This window comes from Vanellus vanellus, assembly GCF_965231255.1.
Source record: "Vanellus vanellus genome assembly, chromosome: 4".
In the NCBI taxonomy this organism is placed as follows: domain Eukaryota; kingdom Metazoa; phylum Chordata; class Aves; order Charadriiformes; family Charadriidae; genus Vanellus; species Vanellus vanellus.
Window position 1 is genome coordinate 19110511 of NC_138909.1, and position 25451 is coordinate 19135961.

Here is a 25451-nt window from a genome sequence, read left to right on the forward strand (position 1 = left end):
ATGCTAGTCTAGATGAAACTGAAAGTTTTGGGAAGACAGTTAATAAACAGTTGTGATCTTTTACCAGGAAAGGTGAAAAATGATGCATGAAGACAATGACAGCAGTATTCTAGTGGGCCTCTCTTTACTCACATGATGCCAATATTAGCACTTCTGCTGAATGCAAAACATTCAAGCTGGAGTTCAGTGACAACTGAAATGGCACAGTTGATCCTACCTGCTAAGATTCACAGGGCATTTTGCAGTGCACAGCATGTACCACCCTCCTCCCCAGCACAGGTTCTCTATACCTGTCTCAAATACTGTATTTTAAATTCCCATAATCAACGCATACGGAGCTTGAATAACTGACGTACCTAACGCTTTGACAGGAGGAGGTCCGATGGGTGTTTAAATAAGTTCAGCTAAGTGACCTTTTGATACCCGTATGTGTTTCTTTCAGAAGCGGTGGACTCTCATCAAGTCTAGATCATTAAACTGCTAACTCCTACAGGTAACCAGCAGTGCTAGCCTAGTGAGCATTAAATGGTCTAGCATATGTTTCCTAGCCTGCTTATAGGGCTAACATGTCTTGGTCTTTTGTTAATTAAATATAGGAACATTCTAGAAGTAGCACAACTTGATATGACACATCTCCGTTACAGTTTTACTCTCCTAGACACGTAAAAAGCTCCTCAACAGCTTTGCTCTCTTTTCTTAAGTACAAACACTTACCAGCAAGGGAAGTGAGTGTTTCAGGCTGTAGTAGTATCAAACCAAGTGAAGTGATGGCTTTATGTACTCTACTATGTGTAAATCTAAGAATTTTCTGCTCTAACACAGATGCAGCTTTTTGTTGGCTCCCCACTCCCCAGCCACGAGCATGTAGTGAGTACTCATCTCACAAGAGAAACTGAAGAATATGACTTCTTCCTGATATTCTACTGTTAACTCACAACTGCGAATACCAGAGGAGGTGCCAACTGCCGAGAACAATTTTCATCATGAGATCTACCCAAGGACAAACAGTTGATTAGACAACAAAACCAGTGACAAGACAGGCACACGGCGCCTCAGCCTGCCCTACCTGTGCAAGTATTTCATCCAGCCACGTCGCATGATGCTGTGGATTGGCTAGCAGCCACTTGATAGCAGCGTTGTAAACTTGCTTTTCGTTTTCAATATTCAGGTCACTGGAGGACAGGAGTTTATGGAGGTGCTGTGGTGACACACTCACAAAGTCTTCGCACTCCACCACTTCTGTAAAGTGTTCGCAAGCATACTGATCAGCCATGTCCATCAAGTCAATGCGGTTGTGACTCTCCGCAAATGCCCTGACTGCCAGGCAGTTGGAGGGATGGAAGTGCAGCTTCATGTATTCACAGCACGCCTTTGCTACCAGTTCCACCTGAAGAATGCAAGCAGCGTACAAGAGAGGCTGGACGTTATCCACTGTCAGAGTAATCCGGGAGGAGTACACAAACTTCACCAGGTCTTCTATTGCATCACCATCAAAGTCCCTGATCTCAATCAATGTCTGCTTGGCTTCAGCCATTTCCGAAAGAAACATGGCTCTAAAGTAAGGTATAACACAAGCTAGCACCAGTTTGTGGCAGGAGATAAGCTTTGGACCAACCTGAAAAAAAAGAAGAAAATAACCCTCAGTCTTTCACTGGAATGTCAGTTTTGGCTACGATAGGACGGACAGTTAAGCCGAAATAAGAATCCTGAACTCAATATGCATTGAGCTACTGTATTTTGTTCAAGCAAAATAACTCCATCTGCCCTGTACTTCTGACATCAGATCAACGTATCCCAAGCAGGTCTGAGTTGTAACTTGGTCACCAGAGTAGGGCAAGGCCGTAACACAAAGAAGCAATAGCACTGATGCACTGAACTTGCTTTTCTTTAAGAGGCGTGTCCTATTTCTTAAATGAAACATCCTTAGGAACCTTCTAGATGCATCTTGGAGACAGGAGGAGACTGCCAGGCACTTGTTTCTTTTATGTGTATTTCAGAGACTTTGCAGGGCGGGGAGGGCGTAAATTGTAAAGCGACATTTTTAGACAACCTAATTTAAACCTCTGGACTTTTACTAATGTTGAGGAATTTATAATTCTCTATATTAGCAGCAAATTCATGTAAAACGGCAGTAATAACAGGTATTACAGGGATTATTAAAAGTTACCAATCACTTCCAGATTTTTAGCAGTTGTTCAGCCACAAAAGATAGAGTATTCCCCATAAAGAGGAGGTATTTTTCAAAATTCCGATCAGAAAGCACAAAACAAGCTTTTCACTTATAAAATTCTAGAATTCAACTATGTTAAGAGAATGTAGGTAGTGAAGGTAAAGGAACAATCCACTACTTATTTGCGTTACAGGAGTGCTTTCTTACAGCCTTTGTCATTCATCAGTCTGCGCTAACAAAGGGATGGCTGAGTTAAGCAACCGGTACTCCTGGCAGACTCAAATTACATGTTCATTTTCAGATGAAGGCGTTAAAGTGAGCGGTCTTGCAATGTAAAAATAAAAAAAGGGTGGGATATTAAATTATAAAGGATAATTTGGAGTTTTTTCTATCTCTGATTCAACACACAATTTCTCTACCCTTTTTAAAAGTGTGTGTTATCAACACAAGTGTAACCTGCCTGGTGAGCAGTAAGTCGAGGCTACAAGGAGCTGAAATTGCACAGTTACATACTGATCAACTGTGGGAACCTGCTTAGAAGGCAATTTGGGTGAGGTCGAAGTCATGCACGTCCTCTCTTGGACTGTTAGCATCTTAAATGTTTACATTTCTGTTGTAAACTTCCTAAATAAAAAAAAAAATACAAACACCTAGATAGAGATGCCTCAGATCCAACAGGTATTCTATGCTTTCCATACCCCTGCCCAAATTCACAGCCACCTCCAGCATACGTATTCATAGCTTAATCTCCAGGCTGTTAAATGCAATGGATGTGTGACAATATCTCCTTTAGTGTAACATCGCAGAGCTCTCCAGCTTCAAAGAACTGAAGGAGAGAGCTGTGAAAATCCTTCCAAGCCTCATTTGCTTCAAATACAAAGATGTCATCTTCACCGTCACTGTTGGAAGACCTAGGCTGCTGCTGCTGCTGCTGTTGCTGCCGCCTTTTTCCCTTTATCAGATGTTGTTTTGCCTGCTCTGGAACCATGGATTCTGAAGCCATTGGCTGTTTCTTCTTGCACTGTGTCCATCTTCAAAAATTCATGCCAAGACAAAATCCAGCCCATCAGGAGTCAAATCCTAAAATGCAGTTAAATTCTGTTCATGTTCCTGTTCGGAAAAAAAAAACAAAACCCAACACAAAAAATGATGAGACATTAGGTACTGGTAGTACCTAACAATTTGGTTACATGTTATAAATACTACCTATAACCTTACTTGGGGAAGGTGGGAGGAGAAAGCAGGGAAAAAAGACCCACAGTCAAGAACCCTACGCGGGTACCTTTAGGAAAAGCCATTGTTTGTGAACTTGTTGCCCACGCTTCTTGAAAAAAAGACAAGAAAAAGAAAAGGCAAGGATGTATCCTCCAACATTCCTGATCTCACTGCTGTGGATGGCAGAGGAACAAAAGCGACACGGCCCACACACAACCGTGTTTCTTTGGTCCTTAAATAGCATCTCTCATCACTGCTGCCATAGACAAACTATTGATCTGACCCCGATGGGTATTTTGTACATACTTATTACTCAGCTTTCCTCGGTCTCTTAAAAAGCTAAAGCAATCCTTAAGTGTTTTATGCATTTATGCAAATGTAAGCAAAATATAAAAAGCTTCTACACAATTAGAGAACAAGAATTTACACTTACAGAAAAATCTTGGAATGAAAATTATTTCCTTTTATCTAGCAACCTTATTAATCCAACAGATTGATAATTAAAGCATGACAATGAGGAGCAAGTTTGCTCCTGCTTGCTAGCTTTTATTTTATACTGTTTACCCAGCTTAGCTGAAGATATTTAAGGTGTCTAAGTTTTATACAGCTCGGACTAAAGGAATTGTAGCCATACTAACATCATAGCCTTCCCAGGGCTGAAAGACAAATCAGGGATACCACAGACAATGGGGAGAAGGTTTTTTCTGCTTCTGCCACTCGAGTATTTCACTCTTCCTGCTACTGTGAGCTTCAGTTAGGTTAAGTCCAGCTTTTTATTTGGAAAAAAAAAAAAACTTAAGCATTAGGGGAAGAGCAAATTTTTTTCCAGTTCAGTAGCATATTTTAAGTTTCAGCTCTGTGTGCCTAGAACTCATGAAAGCCACCTCAGTGAGATTTAGGCCATGCATCCACACGTTTTGTGGAAGATTATGAAGTCCACAAGAAAAAATGAAATACTGTTTGAAAGCATGGAGTTACTGATCTAGCTTACAAGCAGGAGTTCTGTTAGATTTTGGCAAGGAAAGCAAATGGATTTGTAAGGTTTTAAGACAAAGTCTCTGGAGACGGTATTTAGTAGCGTGTTCCTCTCTTATGCTGGCTACGAAACTTTGGTTTTCATGTTTTCTGGTTAATTTATTATGCATTCATTCTTCGTTTTATGCTAAGAGTTGATGATTGCTGTAGTTCAGTGATTTCTGCTCATGGACTCTGGTGTTGGAGGAAGTGGACTGGCTGAAGTAACAAAAAAATTATTCTACAATAAAAATGTAAGTCGCATGTCTAGGAGCAGACTTGACTTTCTTCTGGGATATTTGGAAAGCGTCCATGCTAAATTTAGAACTCCTCAGGCATCGGTACTGGAGAAAAAGCAGGAAGTCATACTCATTTCTGCTGTAGGTCACAGGGTTGTTGCCAGCTCCTCGTCCTGTGCAGTGACAAGGCTGTTGGCTGCACTGGGCCAGGCAGGTTAAAGTAATATCACACGTGCCTAGAATATTCACTGATGGTGCTGTAAGCAAGGTAAGTATTCTTCCTTCAAAAGATACCTAAGAGAAAGATCTTACTTATTCCAAAATCACAAACTAGTTCACAGATATTACGGATCACAGGATATTTACATAGTTTATAAGAAGGAATACCTTTTCCTGCTGAAAACTTAATTTCTACTATGCCAGATTTGACAAATTCCTATACTAAGATGTTTTTATAGTTAGCTAGGGGGAAAAATCTTGATATTTTGGTTCTCTTAACTTCAAATTAATCCTCAACTACTGGTATTCACCACCTTTGCTTTGTTTAACATTCCCTTTGAAGAAGTCACTATTATCATTGAGATATAAGCTTCCGAGACAACCTACTTAAGTTACAAAAGTGAACATAAAAAAGCAAGAGGAAAAATGAGAGAGGTTGAAAGGTACAAGGGTTTTGAAAAGCACCATGTATTATTCATTCAGAGGTCAGATATAGCATCTTTAGCCTACACTTCCAGGGAACTCTTGCTTGTTTTGGTCCTTAACTGACAGTCTCACTTCACCGCTCCCTAGCTACTCACACTTAACAGTATTTTACAGCCGAGTAGAAATGCTGCTTACAGATAGAACTGCCACTGACTACTAAATGATAGTTTGCAGCTCCCAAGTCGTAAGGTTTTCCACCTGGCATACATGCTACATTTATCCTTGTACTTTAAGTGCAACTGCACATACGCTTTCCAAAACTATTCTGTGTCTCAACGTGAAAGAGGCTGATGGTGTATGTTTTACCTATTCTGGGTATGCCATTGTAAACACCAACACAAAACCCACACAATAAGTCTTAAGATAAATCAGTGCTGTTGGGGTGACTTTTTGTGTGTGTTTTAAATCAACTGAGCAATAACACAAAATTCAAACATAACTGCTTTTAAGCAGTTTTTTCAAAACCAAGTCATCGCTTTCTTTTGTTTCTAATCTTTTAGCTACAAGCAATTAAAAAAACCCCGATCTGTAGTTCAGAGTACTGAGGCAAAAACAGTGCCTGGAACTAGGTTCGTGCATGCATGGAGTATCATGACACAATCTTGCCTATTTGTGTGCTTTCTAGGGAAAATGAAACTTGCTGGTAGCAAAACATACTTTGATTGCATTGGAGGTTTTCTTTGTGTCTTTTTGAAAATCTAAAATACCCCGTTCATAAAGTTTTAAAAATTATTATTTTCAAGTTATGCAAGTATCAGGTGCAGTATAAGAGGCACTTCAGATTTGTAAAATGCGAATAATTGTAACATTTTTTCCACCGCAGTCCATGGGAGCTTTACCGCTGTAGGAGCAGGGTTAAGCTGTGAACTGTGTGCTTCTGGGGATAATTTGACCGTAGGTGGTTGGCTCTGGATCCCAAAAGGTTTACCAAACATTGGAAGCTGTGTAAAATTAAGACCTTTGTTCCATCCAGGTGTGTTGAGCATTTGTGGGAATGCATTCTCCTTCTCCTTCAGCTGCACCAGTTCCGGTGTTCATCTGGTGCGGTGGCCAGGTGATCAAAGGAGCTGAATCAACAGAAAGGGAATGATTGTCTGCCAGGTTAAGTCCTGGACTGTCTCAGTGCAGGCTCAGGCCAGTGCCAAGGTAAGGGAAGGGCAGCAGAGAGGTGTACGTGGCCAGGGACCATGCAATCACTTGTTCTGGCAGCCACGGGGGGTTCATTGCCTTCAGACCTCACGCTTGAGCCTCAGAGCTGTTTCTGCTTCAAAATTATTTTTGCTTTGTCTTCCTTTCTCCTCCCTGGCTCCCACTCAAGGCAAAAAGCTCAAAAGCAGCGGCGAGACCTGCTTTCAGTGACTCTGCTGGCTGCTGACTCGCTCACCTGCCCCAAAGACTTGTGGGGCTCATTTTTTTGGCTCAAGGCTACTATTATTAGGTGGGGTTACTTTATAGCACTTCCTTTTGTGTCTTCTATCTGAGATTCACTGCTGCTACAACAAATACTGTTTTCCGTGAGGCTCATGCTTAATGCTGGCTGAGGACCTACAAGATGAATCAAAATGTAAAGCTCACAGGCATGATAATGTTGTTAGTTTTACTATCTAATTAATCTTGGGTTGCATTTCTGTTCCCCCCCCATCCCCACTTTTTTTGTTCTTTAGCATATCTTACAATTGTTACTCATAGTAAGAAAATTTTGCCAAATTGAGTGGGTACTGTTAGAAGGATTGTTAGGAAGCCTGTCTAATCTGCAAAAAAAACCTTTAGCTGGTTGAGTTGGAAAAAACTTGTGTTTGCCCACTTAAGAAAGGTCTGAGCTGTTACGTTGAAGTTACATTGAACAAAAAGGTTTGAGTGAAGTCCTTGTCAGACAACTTCAGTTGTACCTAAGAGTACTTCAGGCATATTGCCTTGTAGCACTGTCTTAACTTTGAGATGATAGGTCTTTGCAAAAACATTACTTGGCCTTCATGATCCAGTTGTGCGGGTTGGTGAACTGGAAAAACATATATATTGCAAAAATTATAAAAAGGAGAGAATGTGGCAGCGTCTCACCGTTTTAAGAGCATGTTGCTTGTTCTTTAGTGACTGAGAGGCTTAGAAGTCCTATTAAGAGTAGTCTCTGCATTTTTCTGTAGTCAAAATTTATTTAATGGCTTTGACTTTGTTTATCTAGCTTTTTGGCCCAAAAACCTTAAAACCAAACTTATCCTTGACATTGTGAAACATCTGTTATGCCAACTAAGTCGTGAATCCTCATCAAAAAGATACCTGAAAAAAGTTTTTATGACCTTTTTAAACCCCTTCTCTTTGCTTTTTAAGCTTGCAAGTAAGGAAGTCATCTGTTAAATTAGCCTTGCAAAACTTATTATGGAAATTCATCAGTCCAGATTCTGCTCCCATCATATGTTATTGTTTGAGAATAATTTTCAATTTGCCCCTTAAATTACTGGCCATGTAACGGGCATGAACCATGTTAAGGTCTGTGTCTAGCTGTTCCCTCGGATTTTTCTGGATAAGCGCTGCAAATTACAAAGGCGGCAGTTTCTTCAGCCTGCTGTCTTAAAGTAGTTTTCTGTCTTTCTGAACGAGATTTCTTTCCAAGTTACATCCATTTATTTAGCCTCTCCGGAGTCTGCGGGCCTGCATCAGTGGAGGAACTGGGCTGGAGTCTTAGGTCAGATGTGAGTACCTGCTTGCAGCTGGACATGTGCGGCTGGCTCTGGTGGTGCTTCTGCTAGAGGAGATGGTAAATGGAGAAGCATGCTGCCCTGCAGACCTGTTATTGAAGCGCAGCATCAGTTTGGGTAGGAATGTTGGCATTAAAAAGCAAAACGAAAACAAAAACCCAGGGACTCAACGGTTCTGGATGTCCCGTGATTGCGCTTGGCCTTGGCCGTCAAAACGTTTTGTGAGTGGCACTTGGAGGCATCTGCATCATTCCCAAACCGACAGTGAGTATGAAGGTGGCATGAGGAAATCCTAGCTGGAGATTGTGCAGATGTCAGTGTCAGCCAGCAAATATGCACAGGGCTTAAATCGAGTTGTCTGTGGGGAGTACGATGTACTGTTCCCTGTAAAGGCTGTCAAACTGCTAGCGGGGATAGACAGCAACATGTAATATTTGATCTTCTATGCCCACAGTCCTCAGTGGAGCTGATCTCGTTTCAGTATTTCTTTGGCTTTATGGCTTTTTAACTCTTCTTCTTTGACCAACGTTGTATTTCTCCTTAAACTCTTCTCTTCAAAGTGGCAAGGACAGCCCTTGCTGCTGGGTGGCAGTTGTGGTTTAATGGTAGTTTACAGGCTGAAATACAGCTGACATGTGACTTATAGGGAAAAAAAAAAAAAAAAAAAAGGAGGAGGGGGGCAAAACATTACTCAGGGTGCAGAAAAGCCCAACTCCTTCAGGCGCTGGACGGTTAGCTTTGTAAGAGTCACTGCAGCTGGGACAGAGTGAAAGGGTGCACGCCCGTCCTCTCCAGGGCCAGCGGGTTTGGGGCACAAGGACTGATGGGCTGCAGTGGCAACTTACGGTAGAAATGACAGTTGCACACCTACCCAAGAGACAGGAGGGCTCCCTGGTGCAGTCAAATGGCCCTGACCAGTTTTGTTGTGGTTTTGGCACTGAAAAGAAATTTTCTGTGCGTGTCCTGAACAGTCTGTGATTTTAATCTCTCGAGCAAACGTTTCACCGTGTATTTGATATGGGTGTTGCAAGTCCATTTGTGGGCAGCAGTTTTGTTTGCCTGTTGCACACTTTCCTGCTGGTGAAAGCGTCATTCAGTTTTTCAGTCTTAGGGTGCCGCAGGATGGCAGAACAGAGACTAAAGATGCCTCAAAACCTGTCCTCTTCAGGGAGAGACTCTAGTAGGGGCATGGGCTTCCTAGCGTGTCCTAACTCAGTGGCTGTGGGAATAAACTGCTGGGCAAAGCTGAAAGCAATCCTGACAAAAGTAAACCTTATGTTCTGTACCTCCAGAGTTGCACGTATTTTGGGGATACTTGTGTCCTTTAAAAACAATAGAGGTCCTTGTGCTGCCGCTGCAGACTTCTGCAGTACTTGTGCAGTCGTGCGTTTGCTTTCCTTTAAATTTTGTGCTGCGAAGAAGAAAGTGGTTTCTGCTAAGCCACCGGACCTGTGAAGAACAGCAGACAGTCACTGAACAGTGCCCTTCGGGGTTATGATAAACCCTCCTGGCAATTGCACTATGAATACTCATTGTATGTAAACCTGTATCAATTTCAAAGCCTCTTCAGGCTTATCTGAAAGAACTTCAGGAAGGGCTGTGAGTTGTTTGGCAAGGATAAGAGAGGTCCAAACTGGCTGTTGCAGATATTCTCTGATTCGCAAGTTAATTGAATTCCACTTTTGTCATCAGTTATCACTTTATAAAACTCAAGTTTCTGGAATGGGAGAAGCAAACGGATTTTGATTTGTTGCAATTGATCCATTGTAGAGAGAGGTTTTTGAATACTTTGTCCAGGTGGGATCTTGATTCGTTATGTTTTGTGGGAAGGTTTTTTACTGTGGTGCTCTCATGGGATATTGCAGGAGCTTTCTGCAGCAATCTGCTGGTTGAACGCTGCTTTTCTGTGCCTGCTGTTCACCACTTATTAAATTAAGAAGTAAATTAGGTGTTTGAGCTATCAAGTTAAGCTTGCTGGGAAGAAAAAGGGGAAAAGAGTTTTGGCACTGTGAGTTCTGAAGCTTCCCGATCTCTTGCTGTGTGGTAGAAGTTCCCTGCTGTTTGCTCTCCCTTTCCCCTCCTCCTGCCTGCTGTGGGGTGCTTCTGCAAGCAAGATCCCAGCCCCTTGCCTTCATTCGTGTGACTTATCTGGCCGTGCCTCAGCTTCTGTTTGTCTCGAGGTGAGTAAGGTCAGATGCAGCTATCCGTGCATGATTTTCTGAAGAGAAGTCAAATCTTTGTCAAATGAGCGCTGCCTCAATGAGAGCCTTTTGTAGACATAGACAAATGAGGTTGCAGGGAAAAGAGAAGATTCCTCACCTGCTCTCGTCCCTCCAATGCAAATAGTGCAGCATATGGGAAACAGATGAGTGACCTTTCTGTGAGAGTGTGAAGGATGACACTTTTTGACTTGATTAAAGTGTTTGCTTGCTCTGCTGTTTACCTTGATCTGGGGAAGATCCCTCTGATGGGGCACTGTAGCTCGTTACCCTCTTCCTTTAACACAAGGATCGTCTCAGTGGCCTTTCCCTTTTCAGCGGTTATGCTGATTGCTGAACATTTCCATTGAATCTCTTGTTTATAGGCAAGAAGCTGCTCTTGGATGCACTTTGCTCATTTTAACTACTCAGCCCTTTGGTTATTTTTCATTCCGATTTCCTTTGATAGGAATGGTTGGGAAAGGATGTGTAAACGACATGTGCTTTCAAAACACATGCGTTGCTAGTAGATAAGCCGATCCATCGAAGTGAAGTGGTGTTCCCTGTGGCCAGGTGGCGAGTCAGTGCGTGGAAACAGTGCAGGTCCTGCTGCAGAGCATCCCCAGCACCTAATTCTGCCAGGGGCATGGGAAGGAGGGCCCTGCTGCTGCGTCCTCTCCCACCAGGCACAGCCTGGGCATGGGGCAGGTGGGTTCTGTCAGGGGGCATCGCCGCTCGCCCTGGCTGTGCAGTTACTCTCGTCCCCACGTGCCTGAGGAGCAGGAGGCGTTCACTGTGCTTGTCCCAGCCCCTGCGCCTTGCCCAGCGGTACCCACACTGCTGATGCGTGGTGTCGCACGTGTGCAGGAGGGTGTCCTGCCAGGAGCCGCTCAGTGGTTTTGCTGATACATTAAAAGCAGATTTATGTGTTTGCACAGGCTGCAATGTCTGCTGTTTGTTATATAACTGGCAAATACCAGCATTGCCTTCGTTTTGTGCTCTTCCCCAGAGCTTTGTTGTGCCTGGGCTCGGGAGCCTGGTTGAAGGCAGCTGTGGGCGCTGCTACGGCTGTTGCCTGGTTCCCTTCAGGTGGCACTGCTGGAGTGCCAGGGCACCAGCAAAGAGATGGCCTCCTTTCAGAGGTCCTCATCACACTTGCGCTCGGGAGTCCTGGCCCATGCCAGGTGGGCACGTATGTGGTGGTCACTGCCTGGGCTCCAGTGAAACGGGTGGGGGAAGCACAGGGGCAGTCCCTTGATCGAGGTCATCTGCAGACTTTTCCAGAAATCACCATGTTGTTCCTACTCAGCAGTACGTTCAAGGTTTTGTTCTGAACTGCGCAAGTTACAATTGTATGCTTTTCTATTTTTTAATATCAGTTGATGTTCCCACGAGCCCAAGAGCTGGCATTCAAGGGTCTGGTGTGTGATTCCTCCACTTAAAACCACCTCTGCTTTGCCCTCTCCAAGCTTAGGGCTTTGTATTGGCTTCTTTTTCTGCTGAAAGCACATGAGTTTGTAGAAGAACGTGAGCCATGAAACAAGAGGAATCCTGCCAGCTGAACGAGCACCACTGTTGAATGAGCTGTTTCACTTTCCTTCTTTCTAATCTTTCTTAGAATGTATCTTCTACTAAAGACTTGAAAAGAACAGGCTTTGTAGAAGTGCATTATTAACTGGCCTTCTGATGGGGCCTTTAATTCTTACTAGGATTTTATTATTAATGGGCTTTCGTGAAATTTATAGAACTGTTGGTAAGCCAGTGTTTAATGAGTGCATCTGTGTCTCATGTCAGTTGGTAAAAACAAAACAAACTCATGCTGCTTCCCTCTTTTTTTGTTGTAGCAAACCTTCCCCAGTGATGTCCACTCCAGTGAAGAAATTTTGAAGGTAGGTGCTCTTAAATAATCAGTCTCTGTGGTTGCTTATATTTTGCATGCATTAAACTAGCGTGTGGGGAAAGAATGTCATTCTGTTTCTGTTCTGTCAGTGGATGTTGTAGTCACTAAAAGTGGTGTATTTTGGGATATGCCGTGGAGAAGTAAAGATAAAAGCTTCAGATACAGGTGGAGTTGGAAGACCAATAATGGTCTTCCTATCAGTATGTAATTGTAATGCAGTGTGGTGCAGTTCAAGAGCAAGACTGACAAGTCATCTGAAACAGCCAGAGCTGCTCCTTTGTCGAGTCAGGGGGTTGCCACTATTGAGTGTGTTTCCTCCAAAGGGGCTGGACATGCTGCCTGCTGTCCATACTGCCAGCCCCAGCAGCATGGCCCTGAACAGGAGCACGCACCTGCATCCGTCCCACCTGCCTGCGCAGGGCACTGCTGCTGCACTGTTTCTTCTTCACTGTAATTATAGTCCATTCGTGCAAAGCTAAGGCAGCTCTGATGCAAAACCGTCTCCGTAACTTTGTGTTAGAGTCGGCTCTGTGAGCAGTGTGCAGGCTTCCAGTAGCTGGCTCTGAGTACATGTCACCCATTCACTGTGCAGGGTGTGAAAATGCACTGGGACCTTTAATAAAGGTCTTCAGTAAAAAACACTTTAATAAAGTAAAAAATGGCTGGTCGTTCTGATACTGAGAAGACAGTTCCTTGATGTCAAATGCTGTTCTGAGACACGGGAGTCCTAACAGGTGTTTGGTTTCTGTGATTCGCTTCCCTCACTGTTGCTTCAGGTTGCTTCAGATCCTGATGCCTTTATTGCTCTCGAGAAGCTGTTCTTGAGGCAGTGTTGTAGCTGAAAGGTAGTTGTGCACAGGTGCTCACTAGCTGCTGTGCACTGGTTGGTATTGCAGCACAAGTACTCCTCCTGGAAATACTGCATCATTTTGTGTTTCACAAGACATCCTGTCTTCTTGCCTTGTGTGCAACGCATAACACTATTTTTGTAGCAACCACAGGGAAGCACTGACAAATGCATGAAGAGGTGTAGTGCAGTATATTGAGGAGTTTATAATCTACTGAAAGATTGGAGAGCTAGTCAGTGAAGCGAGCAATGAGCTGAACAGTGGGAGGGGAGAAAAGAGAAGGCAAGGGTGGTAACAGTGCCATCAAATAGTCACTCAGGTTAGTTGTAGGCTGCTTCCAAGTTTTGCACAGAAACCCCTGCAGATTGCTCTAATCCCTTCTTATAGAGCCAAAGGTAGCAATGTGGTTTCATTCCCTATGTATCTTTGCATTTCATGTTGTTCCTAATAGATAAGGAAACTAGGGACACTCCTAAACTTTCATATTTGTGCCTTGTTGAAAAAACGGCACTTGTAAATTATGGCACAGTAGACTTTCACGCTTCAGTCTATTTCATGCCAAAAGTACAAAGATGCACTTTGTACCGACACGTTTCTCATAATTTTTTTTTTTAAGCCCCTGAGCAAACTGCGTGTGGTGCATGCTCATCATGAGATGTGTTCCGCACGAACATAATTCCTAACTTTCATTCACCTGTTAGTGATGGTGGGTGAGAGTGAGGGCAGGGGAACAGGGCAGGAGAATTCCTGAAGACATAGCACATCGGGCAGTCTCTTTCTTTGGTTTGAAACTACGTCCCAGAGCTCTGCGTCAAAGATGTCTTGGTCGGTCGGAGCAAAAGCCAATAGTCCAGGCAGAATAGCGTGGGGAACGGCTGGCAGTCAGCACTCTCTGGCTGACGTCCTCACATTATGTGAAAAGCCTTTTGGAGTGTTGTTGCTGTAAGGGGTTATAAGAACTTCTGTGAACAGGAAAGTCCTGTGCTTTGAGGAACCCCAGAACTACTCCTACAGGTTTTATTTACTTTTCCCTTTATTAACTGTGATAGCTGTAAGACTGAGGCCTAATCCTGCAAATACAATATGTACTTAACTCTCTACGAGCTTCACTAAGATTGCTCTTACTTGGGCAATGGGAGTATGCTTGCAGAAGAGGAGCAAGTCCTCTCCATGGTCTGGCTGCTGTGATCAAAGGAGGGTTTCTTGCTGTGGTACCAGCTCAGCTTTACAATCGGGTCAATAAGGACTTTATGGGAAGATCTGTATGAACCTCTTAAGCTTAAAAGCTCACCTGTGTGTATCAGCGAAAAATACTGTAAGCCGCTTCTCTCAATCTCTTTCCAGGAAATGACCCACTCATGGCCACCTCCCCTGACAGCTATTCATACGCCTAGTACAGCAGAGCCTTCCAAATTTCCATTCCCAACAAAGGTAAAACACCCTCTTTTTGCCAGGGTTTTTGATAAATTAGAGGAACTCTTTCCGGCTCTTGCATGTGTTTTCATCTGATGTTGTCCCTCTTTCATAGATAAAGGCTGTTAGGAGATATTATCTTTAGAAGTCAGATAAATTAAAGCACAATGGATCTTGAGTTGTATAACAGCTGCTTGCAATGTATCATTTTACTGAGAATTAGATCAGATTGTGCTTCTGAGTAATTGTTTTTGAGTGGGCTTTATGGTAGTGTAACTGTCTTTCCTCTTTTTTATTTTTTTAAGCAAGATTTGTATTTTTAGAGTTGAAAGACGTTTGAGCCAGAGGGGGATGAATGAATTAATATTTCAATGACTTACACATTTGTTACAATTGTGGGCTTGAAATGTGACTGCTTTTCCGAAACATTTTAAGCATCTCATCTCTGTTGCCGCATAAAAACCATTTCATCTTTATTGCCAACAAAAATACTTGCTGACTGTGTTAAACAGAAGTGTTTGGCAGCTCTTATAATTTTTTTTTTAATATTTCTTCAAAAATGCACATACCACTGATGTGCTAGGAACGCATTTTTGGTGGCAGTAGCACGTATCACTTCTCTGTCCATCTTAAGCTATGTCAGGCCAGCTTAGACTATTGGACACTTCAAAGTCATACTTTGACAAGTTAGTCAAAGTATTTATTACAGTACATAACCAATATGCTGCTATTAAGAGAGAGCTGATTTATTTTATTCTTAATTTGCACTTTGTCCTTTCTTTCTAAGAATCACAGCATGTTGGATCTGTAGCACAGAATCAGAGTAAGTAGAAATCCAAAGAAAACGCACTTAATGTGTGTATTGACAGATAGTTGTGTGTTGTGTGCTATACGTTGAAGTGAACATCAAATGTTTACATTGATTAAGGAATTTAATTCAACGTTGAACAGTGATGAATTTAGAAAATGCTTAGGAAATTGCATACACTCATTACCTAGAAACTAAGACAGCAGTTCAACAGAGAGCAAGCAGTATTTCGTTAGGAAACCCTGTTTGGAGTGATGAATAATCTTAATGGCAAACAATTGCATTCTGGAAGAAGGTGACTTTCTAATCTGATGCTCAGAGACCATAGGTTAAAATACCTACTTTAGTGTGAGGCAAATAAAAGCAACTGATTCATTTTTGATTTACAGAACAGTATGAAGCACCTTCAAAAACGTTGCCTATTTCTCAGCCGAGAACATCGTAAGTAACCAGACTCAGTTCCCATCTCTACTGTGCAGTTATTTAAATGACCCTGGAATGAATTACAGTTTGGCTTACTTGATGATTCTGAAGATTAAGGCTTTACCAGTCTGATTTTTCTCAGAAAATTTCAATGCAGGGAATTTTCACCAACAGAAACATTACTGTTTCATGATTATAATGACTGTGTTAAAAACAAAACAAAGCTGAAGAAAAGAAACCCAACCATTAATGTACCTGATTTAAGGTTTTTTTCTCTTTTAATATTATTTAATATTATGTAGCTGTGGCTACATAATATCTTGTCACACTTAGTGCTATTCAAACTACTAATAATTTATTAAACTGACATAAATGATAAGGGATACAAAATGAATCTGATCTGTTCTGCATATAATTTTGAAGCTTGTGGGGGCTCGTAAAGCTACAGCTACCAAAACTGTGAAAACTAGGGGTGAAATTTTAAGGCAATTGTATGATAGAACTTTCTGCAATTGTGCAAGGAAAAGTTTTCTAAAAAGTGTTGTCTTAATTCTGTTTTCATTTTTAAAAGCAAACAAACAGGCAAAAACTTAAATGTTGACTTTCTAAAAACCTCTATTTATATTCTAAGAATGTTAGCTTGTTGCAAAGTGGGGTGAAGATGAAGTTTCTAGAGCTTTTTTAAATAGTATTTATATATTTCTACTTTTCTTTATCTAGTTATTCTTTTCCCTATCATGTTACGTTTTCTTTCAGAAGAAAGCTTCTTAGAATTTGAGTCTCAGTCTAAGATGTTTATGCGTAATCACTGCAAAAGTTTTACAAGGCTAGGAAGGAGTGCCAACTAACAAATGAATCGGTCCAATAGAAAATTTTAAGTTGGTGGATAAAATAACTTGGTACTGTCCTTGTAGGTTAATAATTAATTAGGTTAATAATTATCTATTAATTAGGTTAATTACAGAAATTGCTTGAAGGTAGTTTTGTGTGGGCTGACATTAGTCTTTCAGGATTAACCTGGCCAAATTGGCAGCATTGATAGCCCTGAGTAACAAATAGAAATCTTTCCATGTCTGGAAAGCTGAGGCGTCCCTGGGCAAGGCAACTGCTGAACCATTAAATGCTTATCAGTCCATGTGATATATAAAGATCTCATGTTCCATGGAAGGCTGCAAACTACAGACCACAAAGCTTACTCCATGTGTTTTCCTTTTCCTTATCGTGAACAATTTAATTAAAAAACCCCCAAACTGGGCTAGTCACAACTAAGAGGAAGAGCATCTCTCCATCTTGTTTGAGATTGTAGAATTTTGCATTCAATCTCTGTAAGATCTGTAAAACAACCCTTTTTATACTGTTCCAGCATCATGCAGAGGAGCCCGCCCTCACTGGGAGCAATCAGCTACTCCCTTAATCCATTCTTTATTTTACTCCTCCTTCTTCCACCCCAGCTTGCTCCTCCTGAACAATTTCTGGCAATTTTCACTGCAGTATTAAAAATACTAGTTTCAACTGCAGCAGGCTCTGCCTTCCTCCTCAGCTACCCTACAACCATCATCTTTATTTCAACTGTTCTCAGCTGCTTGTAAAAATCCCCCTAGAACTGTAGTCAGTTTTCCAGGTGGCAGAGAGAGAAGAGGCTTTCACTGTAAACAAGAATCTGAAAATACTCCTTTCTTAGCCCAAAGGTCCAGAATTGTAAATATGGCATGGTACATAGCTCTGTCCTTAGCCAACATCCCCTCTCTGCTCGGCGTCCTTCTGGGTACTTCAGAGCCAGCACTCATCTGCCCAGGGACATGCATACCCACAATCGACGACGGCAGTTGAAGCAGGAGGAACAGGGTGGTTTAGGTTTACGTCCCAAATGGAATTAAGCAAGATTTGCCCAAGAACTTCCTCTACATCTTTCCCTCGAACTCATGCGTCCCTTCTTTTTTGTTTTGTTTTTGGTTTCATTTGCACAACAGGGCTTGTTTTCTTTGCTGTTTAACGCACACGTGACTGTCTGAAAATTCAGCTGCCTAGAGTAGCTTGCATTACAAAGTGTAGCTGGCTGAAAACAAACAGCGTTTGTGCTGGTTAATTAGAAGTTGAAATCCCAGTGCCTCTGTGTGCCCAAATTAAGCATTCAGCTTTACAGAGCATGCAAGGGTTTCCCAGATGGCTTTCATTCTTGAATAGAGCCCCGAAGTTAGCACCTGGCTACACTGGAATGGAAGCAGCCCTTCTTTTAAAAGGGGAGATGCCAAGCTCTTTCTTGGTGATGCATCTTTAACCTGGCTGGCAGAGAGGGACCAGCCTGTGCTTTCAGTGGGGTTGTTTGGCAAGTGATGTTAATTTTAGTGCTGCTTCTCGCTAAAAGAGCTCTTTTTAAATAGCTTTACAGGGAGATTGATGGTGTGTATATAAGCTGCAAATGAACAGGTCCTGCGAATGAAAACTCGGCATCTATTAACTCCTGAGCTAATTAAAGCATTAAAATTATTAAAGCAGATTTATTTTCTTTAACTAGGCTATTTAACAATTTGTTGAAACCTTGTTTTGGGGAAACTGGTTTTGTCTATCCTTGTAGAAGTATGACTCATTTAAAGTTTTAGTGTTCTTCCTTCCTTGAACCTAAATTGAACTTAAGTAGTTGCGATGTTCTTTTATGCTGAAGATCTAGATAGAGTTTCCTTGCATTATTCTCTTAACCTCTAAAAGAAATGCATCTGTAATCCACAATTCTTAAGGCAAAACAAAAAATGAAAACATTTTCAGAACTTTTTAGCATCCCTGGAAGTTTGTTCATTATCACCTTTGAAGGATTACTTTCCCTAATGGGTTGGGGGGAAAAAAAAAAAAAGAATTCATTGAGATGCCAACAGACATTTGCCAAACTGCCCAGAAGTGTGGAGAGTGGCTGTATTGTTGCTACCCTTCCTTTTTTCCTATTTATGCCTCAGTGGACTAGCGGTGAGCTTCAGCTCTAGCCCACGTGCGAAGTTGGCACAGGCAGGATTGCTGCAGACTGCATGCCATTTGCCTTCTGTAGGAAATTCGGGGGCCTCATTTTCCAAGGTGGTGTCTCATAGTGATTCCTGTCCCTCTAAAGAAGAGGGAAGAGGTGACTTCCACTGAGAAGGTGTGTGAGGAACTGAGGCAGTGGAGGCTGGGAGATGGAGGAGGATAGTCACAGGGGAATGGCAAAGGCAAAATGCCTGAACAAAGAAAGCGCGTAGGTCATCATGAGTGTAATCAGACAGCGCCTTTGTGGCACTGAGAGCCTCTTCTGCATCAGAGAGAGGTACTTGGGGACTGTGGGTCAGTACCTTTGCAGGAGGTGTCACCTATGCAGGAGGGGTTGGCTCCGTACTGGTAGACAAGGAGACCTTTGGGGTTTCTTCATGCTGTCCTGCTCCATGGGCAAGAGTAGATTCGTCCCTTCTGGTTTGTGGAATTATTTGTTTTGAGATCGTGCCAGCTTCAACTGTAAACACGGTCCTATTCCAATGAAAGTATCTCCATGCATGTCAACTGCTTTGGTATGAGTGTAAAAGAATTTATCTAGGTAGTGGGGATAGTACTTAAATAAGGGAATCACTTTTTTATTCAAAGTTTTTACTTCTCTTTTGTCATGGAATCATAAAAGCAAACTGCTCAGGGTCATTAGAGGTGACCCACAGGGCCATAAATCTTTTTCGCTTTGTTCGTAATTTGAAATGAAGGCTTAAAAGAGTGTGAAGGTTTCTGTAGTTTTCCTTCTCCTAACAAGCACCAGGAACACTCTCTCCCCACTTTTCCAAGGTGATGTGGTTCGCTGGGGATCTTTCATATTTGTTTTCATGCTATAAAATGTGTTGTCATGAAGGGTTGGAGGCTTTTCTTATTTCTCACAGAGAGCCCTTAGATTGAAATGAGGCTGAAATAAGCAGAGTTTTGACCTGATTGATTAGAACCCCTGTCTCGGTTCCTAAGCGTTTTATCCAGTTTTTGGACACTTGTGTAACTCTCTGGGTTGAGGAGTCAGTCTCCAGCTAGTTTCAAGATTTGAACCACCGTACACTTGAATAACAAGAGTTTTGCCTGTCTGCTTTCCAACTCCTTTTGGGGGTGCCTGCATGATTGCCAAAGTGGGGGATAACAGTTTGGGAGAACTTTGGGTCCCTCCCCACAAATCCTTCCCTTCCAGCCTTTTAAGGACCTCGGTAATGCATTGAAATTGCCAGCAGTAGTTAGCACCTGCAGGTAGAGGACTAAATTAGGCTTTTTGGAAACATTTGCGGGCAGCCTGCTCTCTACTCTAGCAATAGTAAAAAAGAGTTTGTGCCTCCCAACTCGTAAACCACTTTGAGTATCTGAACTGCTCAATGTTATGGTTACTGCTGAGATGTGCACAAGTGTGAAGTTCATTGTGTAGAGAAGAAATAGGAGAAAGGCTTGACCTTGGCATTTACTTATGTATGTGCGATAGGAAACTTCAGCAGCAAAAAGAGAACTCCTGTGACAGAAGAAATATTCACAGGCCCTCAGAGTGTGAACACGCACAGTTTCTGGTGCAAAGACGATGCTTTCTGCCCCTTGGGGAGCCAGTGGAGGCTAATAGCGTGCTAATTTCTTGCTGTACAAGGAGCAGATAGATTTCTTCCACGCCACCTTGCGGTCTTAGTGCCTAGGTAACTTTTCTTCTCTGTGTTAGTGTGCTAGGTAACCATTGTTGAGGAGCACTGCCCTCGTAGAACTTTGTCTCAGTTGCCTGTAGATGGCAGCCGATGACACTGACCTCCAATTGCGCAGCTCCTGAGATCGACTGGAAAGCATAGTAAAACGTTGAGGTTGTGTGTTGTCGTTTTATCATTCATTCGGGTAGTGAGAGGGTTTAGCAGATTGAGCATGCCAAATGTTCAAAAAGGATGTGGGAGGTTGGTTTGTTTTGGCAAGTGCAAACCAAGTCTTTTTCAGTGTCTGCTGCTTGAAAATGTGTCTGCCTTGGCTGATATTTATCTTCTGGTTGTCTTTCAGAATGCTCCAGGACGACCTGCAGCTCAGTGATAGTGAAGAGAGTGGTGACGACCAAGTCAGTTTTAGATGTTTTATACACTAGGCACACAGACATCCCTTTCAATCACCACAACTTGTTGCGTTGCTCCGAGTTCCTTACGCTAACCTTTCCTCCCCCTCTCCTCTTTGTTTTTGTGAACAAAACAGGTTGTTGAAAAGCCACCTTCTTCACTTGCTCCTCCAAGGTACAGGTTTGTTCCCAAACTACTAGCTAGACCAAATAAGGAGGAAAACCAAAACTACTTTTTGTATATGGGGTAGATAGGTAAGGGTTCCTGGTTTCTCTTGTAGACACAGGCTTTTGTTTCTAGCTGCCTGAAGCTGCTTTTGAAAATTGGCTTGTGGGGGGTTTTACAGAAAGCTCCAATTGGAACTGAGTAATCCAGTCATGCTGGATTTTGCCTGTGAACCATAATTTTATTTCCCCAGCTGTTCTCTTTTTTTTCTCCTCTTCCCGTCCACCACTGTGTATGTAGATCACGCTGGAGCTAATGGGATTTTCAGTTGTAGTAGTGATGGATGTGAATCCAGTTTTAGTTTGGAAGGAGGCCCAAAACAGCCAAGTGAGTGAAGAACAGGAAACAGTTAAGTAGACTCATTGAGGCTGTTTCAGCTCCCTGATAAGGCAGCTGATTGTAAGCAGCTCCTGCCATGTATTGTTAGTCAGAAGCAATATTCAAGGTAGACTCAACAGCCACATGCCAGCATTAGAGGAAGAAAGGTGGAGAAGCCCAGAATTTTTCCTACAGGAGAGCACTGAGAGACATTTTTGGCTTGATATCTGTATTCTTCAAGCACAGGGTAATGGTCGACAAAGTCAGACATGCAGAAGGGCATGCCGATTCTTGGCATGATTTCTGCGTCTCTGCAAGCTCTTGAAATAGAGTGTTCTCTTGATATCAGTCTGGATCAGCAAGGAGCTTGCCTCCAAGTAATACAAGCGTGTTGATGCTGATATGGGAAACAGTTTTCAAAGTAAAAAAAATAAAAAAAACCCAACATTTTGATTTTGTAAGCCCATTTCAAAGCAAAAAGAAGCTGTGCATCAAAGTCGTGGCTCTCCCTCACTTCTATTCATTCCCATTGTCAGTGCTGGAGGAAAACACTTTTGAGTAGGGGAGGGTGTTGAAAAAAAGCCGCTGCTTGACATGGCTGTTAACGAAACAGTTACAGCACCTTGACCAAGTAACACAGATGAAGTGAAAAGGTGAAGGGGAGAATACAAAAAAGAGAAACCATCCTGGAATGTGTGTTTCCATCTTGTTAGCCTTTATTGGAAGTTTTTCTTTTGAGGGTTGGGGCTGTCAGAAAAGCACTTGTCAGTTTCAGTTGTTTTTTAAACTTTGGTTGGCTAAATGCTGCTTCATAGTGTAGCAGTGATGTCCTGCTTATGTATTTGTCTGACTGGGTTGGAGTTGAAGGTTTTATTATTTCCAGAGGTTTTTTATTCCGGTGCTTTATCTTTTGGGTATGGCAATGTATTCCTTTGGCCTTCTCCCATCTCCGCTCACTGCCAAAACATGGGGTTTCAGTTTTACTTTTGAATCTTGCCGTGTCAATATAATAAGTAACCTTCGCCCATGCTGCTTTCTAATGTTATCTCATGGTGGTCTAGCAGTGCCCTACAGTCCCAGCCCAAGAGTGTGGCATTAGCACATTCCAGCAGCTCGGAGTCAGGGAGCACCAGTGACTCAGACAGCTCTTCAGACTCGGAGACCACCTCAGAGAGCACCTCCAGTGACACTGAAGCAAACGACCCTGCGAGAGCGTCAGCGCCTGAGGTGAATATTAAAATAAAATGTAGAGGCTGCTTAATACAGCCTCTTGCTTCAGACTCTCTGCTGCCTGAATGCAGTCAGGACAGGAGACCTGAAATAACGTCATCATTCATGTGTCCCCTTGACATCTTTGCTTCATCATCAGACTTTTTTGCCCTTTGCTTCCCTTCTAGAGTTTGTCAATTAAATAATCCTTAGTAACAGCGTAATTAGACTTTTACGTGCCTAACCTTGAAGTGTTCCCCCTTCTACTTTGGCATCGTTGTCTAGCACTCCTGGAGGAATTAGTGTCATCGCTGGGGAGACACAAGTAAGGCACAGATGAGAAGCACGGCTTGTCTGGGATGTTTGGGGTGCACCTCTGCCCATGCAGGTTTTCTGAGTGCTGAGGCTATGGGCTGGTTCAGGGTGAGACCAATTTCCTGATATGTGAAGAAGAGCCTTTCTTTTGCCTTAGAAGCACATGAAAGGGAGAATTTTATGTGCAGAAAACAAGTTTTGAGAAGGCATAGCTTTTCTTCTCATATCTAATACACTTCACCTTCCAGCAGTTCAGTTACGGAGTTTGCCTTCTGCAATGCGGTTGTCTTTGGAAGGAAACAGATATTATACTTCTACTCTTTTACCCAATCCTGCCTGCTTTGTTTTGAAAATACTGGATTGCAAGATCCTTCTCGCTCTAGTGAAATCCTAGCTATTTTCCATTGACCATCTTATCCTTTTTTATTCAGCAAACTGTTCATCCATGGTGCTCAAGGAGCAAATTATTGCACATGGCCCATTTGTTTATAGTCAGTTCTTCACATGCAAAAGCACAGACTTTAAGACCTATAGGCAATAGTTCCTCCTTTCTTTTTTTTTTTTTTTTTTTGAAGTCTCTTACTATTCTTTGTGTTTGGAAAACCTAAGGAAAGCCCGTATGATGGTGTAGATCACAAACAAGGTAACCAATGGTAGAAGGTGCTAGAAAAGGATCAGAGTATGCCACTGTCTGCTAGCTACCTACATTATGAACTGAAGTTTGCTAAGTATTTTAACTGAAGCTTGCTAAGTATTTTGGCCACGTTTGTATAGTGTTTAAATTAAAAAAATGCTCTTTGGTGGCTAATGAGTTAAAATTCTAATGAAAACAAAGCTGATTTGTGTTGTCTGAAAACTATAATGGAATTTGTGGTTTAATTTTTCTTACGACCCCACGGTAAAACCAAACTGGTTTTTAAACCAGGTTTCTAGATTGACTCTCTGAAACACAGTTGAAGACATGTTTTGTTTATCCACATGTTCTACAGTGAGTTGAGTCTGGATAGAGAAGAAAATTGTGGTAGAAGGGATTCATTAGTCTTGGAAAACCTTTCAGGCTTTCTCTTTTTGGGGAAGAGTTGTGGGACTTCTGAGAAGGGAGAGTTGTGACTGGGGAGAATCGGTAAGGGCAGGAGTGTAACTGTGCCATGATGGTGCCCAAATAATGAGCTACACATTTAAGTGATGCTGACCCATACGTGGTGTTTTCAGAACAGGCCCCAGAGAATAATGCTCCTGCTTTGCAGTTTCTGTTGTCTTTTTTTAGGGTTAGTTGGGTTTGCTTTTCATAGAATCATAGAATGGCTTAGGTTGGAAGGGACCTTGAAGATCATCTAGTTCCAATCCACCTGCCATAGGCAGGGACACCTCCCACTAGACCAGGTTGCTCAAAGCCCCATCCACCCTGGCCTTGAACACCTCCAGGGATGGAGCTTCCACGACTTATTTGGGCAACCTGTTCCAGTGCCTTCCACCCTCAAAGTGAAAACTTTATTCCTAATATCTAATCTAAATCTAACTTCTTCCAGTTTAAAGCCATTCCCCTTCATCCTATCGCTACATGCCCTCCTAAAAAGTTCCTCCCCGTCTTTCTTGTAGGCCCCCTTTAGATACTGAAAGGCTGCTATAAGGTCTCCCCAGAGCTTTCTTTTCTCCAGGCTGAACAACCTCACCTCTCTCAGCCTGTCTTCATAGGAGAGGTGCTCCAGCCCTCTGATCATCTCTCTGCTCTTTTTCTCGTAATTTGTCAGACTACTGTTAGGTTAAGCAGGGCTTGTAGCGACCACATTACGTTATCTGACCGTGTGTCCTGGTTTGAGATAGAACAAAACTAATGTTCCTTTTCAATAATTTTCCTTTTCAGTTTAGTCTGGTCTAACTGAATGCACTCTCTGAAATTAATGGTATGTTTTTCAGACAGTGTCTGCTTCTGGCAATCCAAAAGTCTGATGCTTATAGTTAGTACCAAGGAATAGTATGCCGAGAGGCTTTTGCTTATACTTATCTCTGTATCAACCAGGGTTAGCTAACTTTGTTATGTACCGAGTTGGAAGCAGAAGAGCGGGCAGGAGCGGACAGGACAGATGACCCAAAACTGACCAGCGGGGTATTCCATCCCATCTGCCTCATGCTCATTATAAAGCTGAGGGAGCAAGGGCTCAAGTTCCCTTTTCTTCAGTGGCTGGAGTCGGAGGAGGACTCTGTCTGTTCTGCCTTTGATCCTGATCTGTGTGTTCCTGCACCCAGTTCCTGTCTGCTGCTGAGTCCAGTCTGGGATTTCCCCAGTGCTGGCTGGTGACGTGATTGTCATCCTGGGAGCTCGATATTGGGTTTATATATATTTGTATATATTTCATTATTTTCTTATTAATATTATTATATTTTCTTTTTATTGTTAATATTTCATTAAAGCTGGTTTAGGGTTTTTTTTCAAGCCGTAAGTCTTTCTCCCTTATCCTCTCTCCTTTCTCTCTTCTGGGAAGGGAGAGGGGTTAATAGAAAACATCTGTCATTCATTTAGTGGCCAGCCCAGCCCTAAACTGTGACTCCAGAGGCCTTCAGACCTTGGTCATTGCTCATGCCTTGCTTGACCCAGAGGGAAGCAAGTGTTAAGTTGTGTAGGCAGAGGACTCAGAAGAGGCTGGACTTGATGCGGTAGCCATACAATTTCTTATGGTAAATGGTTTTCTTTTGGTTAAACCAC

At 42.4% G+C, this 25451-nt stretch overlaps 3 protein-coding genes across 5 annotated transcripts in view; 2 read left to right on the forward strand and 1 right to left on the reverse strand.

The window, feature by feature from the left end:
* The window catches only part of LOC309671545 (kelch-like protein 8), a gene marked incomplete at its 5' end in the record, with an annotated part of 659404 nt that overhangs the window by 343202 nt on the left and 290751 nt on the right, over positions 1-25451 (forward strand). The window lies entirely within an intron of this gene.
* The window catches only part of LOC309671733 (kelch-like protein 8), a gene marked incomplete at its 5' end in the record, with an annotated part of 85778 nt that overhangs the window by 14802 nt on the left and 45525 nt on the right, over positions 1-25451 (reverse strand). The window lies entirely within an intron of this gene.
* LOC309671207 (AF4/FMR2 family member 1-like) overlaps positions 7813-25451 on the forward strand; it is a gene marked incomplete at its 5' end in the record, with an annotated part of 39218 nt that continues 21579 nt past the window's right edge. The window contains 6 exons of the mRNA XM_082482412.1: positions 7813-7827; positions 15191-15218; positions 15593-15644; positions 20631-20685; positions 20817-20854; positions 22288-22450. Coding sequence (XP_082338538.1) covers positions 7813-7827; positions 15191-15218; positions 15593-15644; positions 20631-20685; positions 20817-20854; positions 22288-22450 — 351 coding nt within the window. The remainder of the gene's footprint in view (positions 7828-15190; positions 15219-15592; positions 15645-20630; positions 20686-20816; positions 20855-22287; positions 22451-25451) is intronic.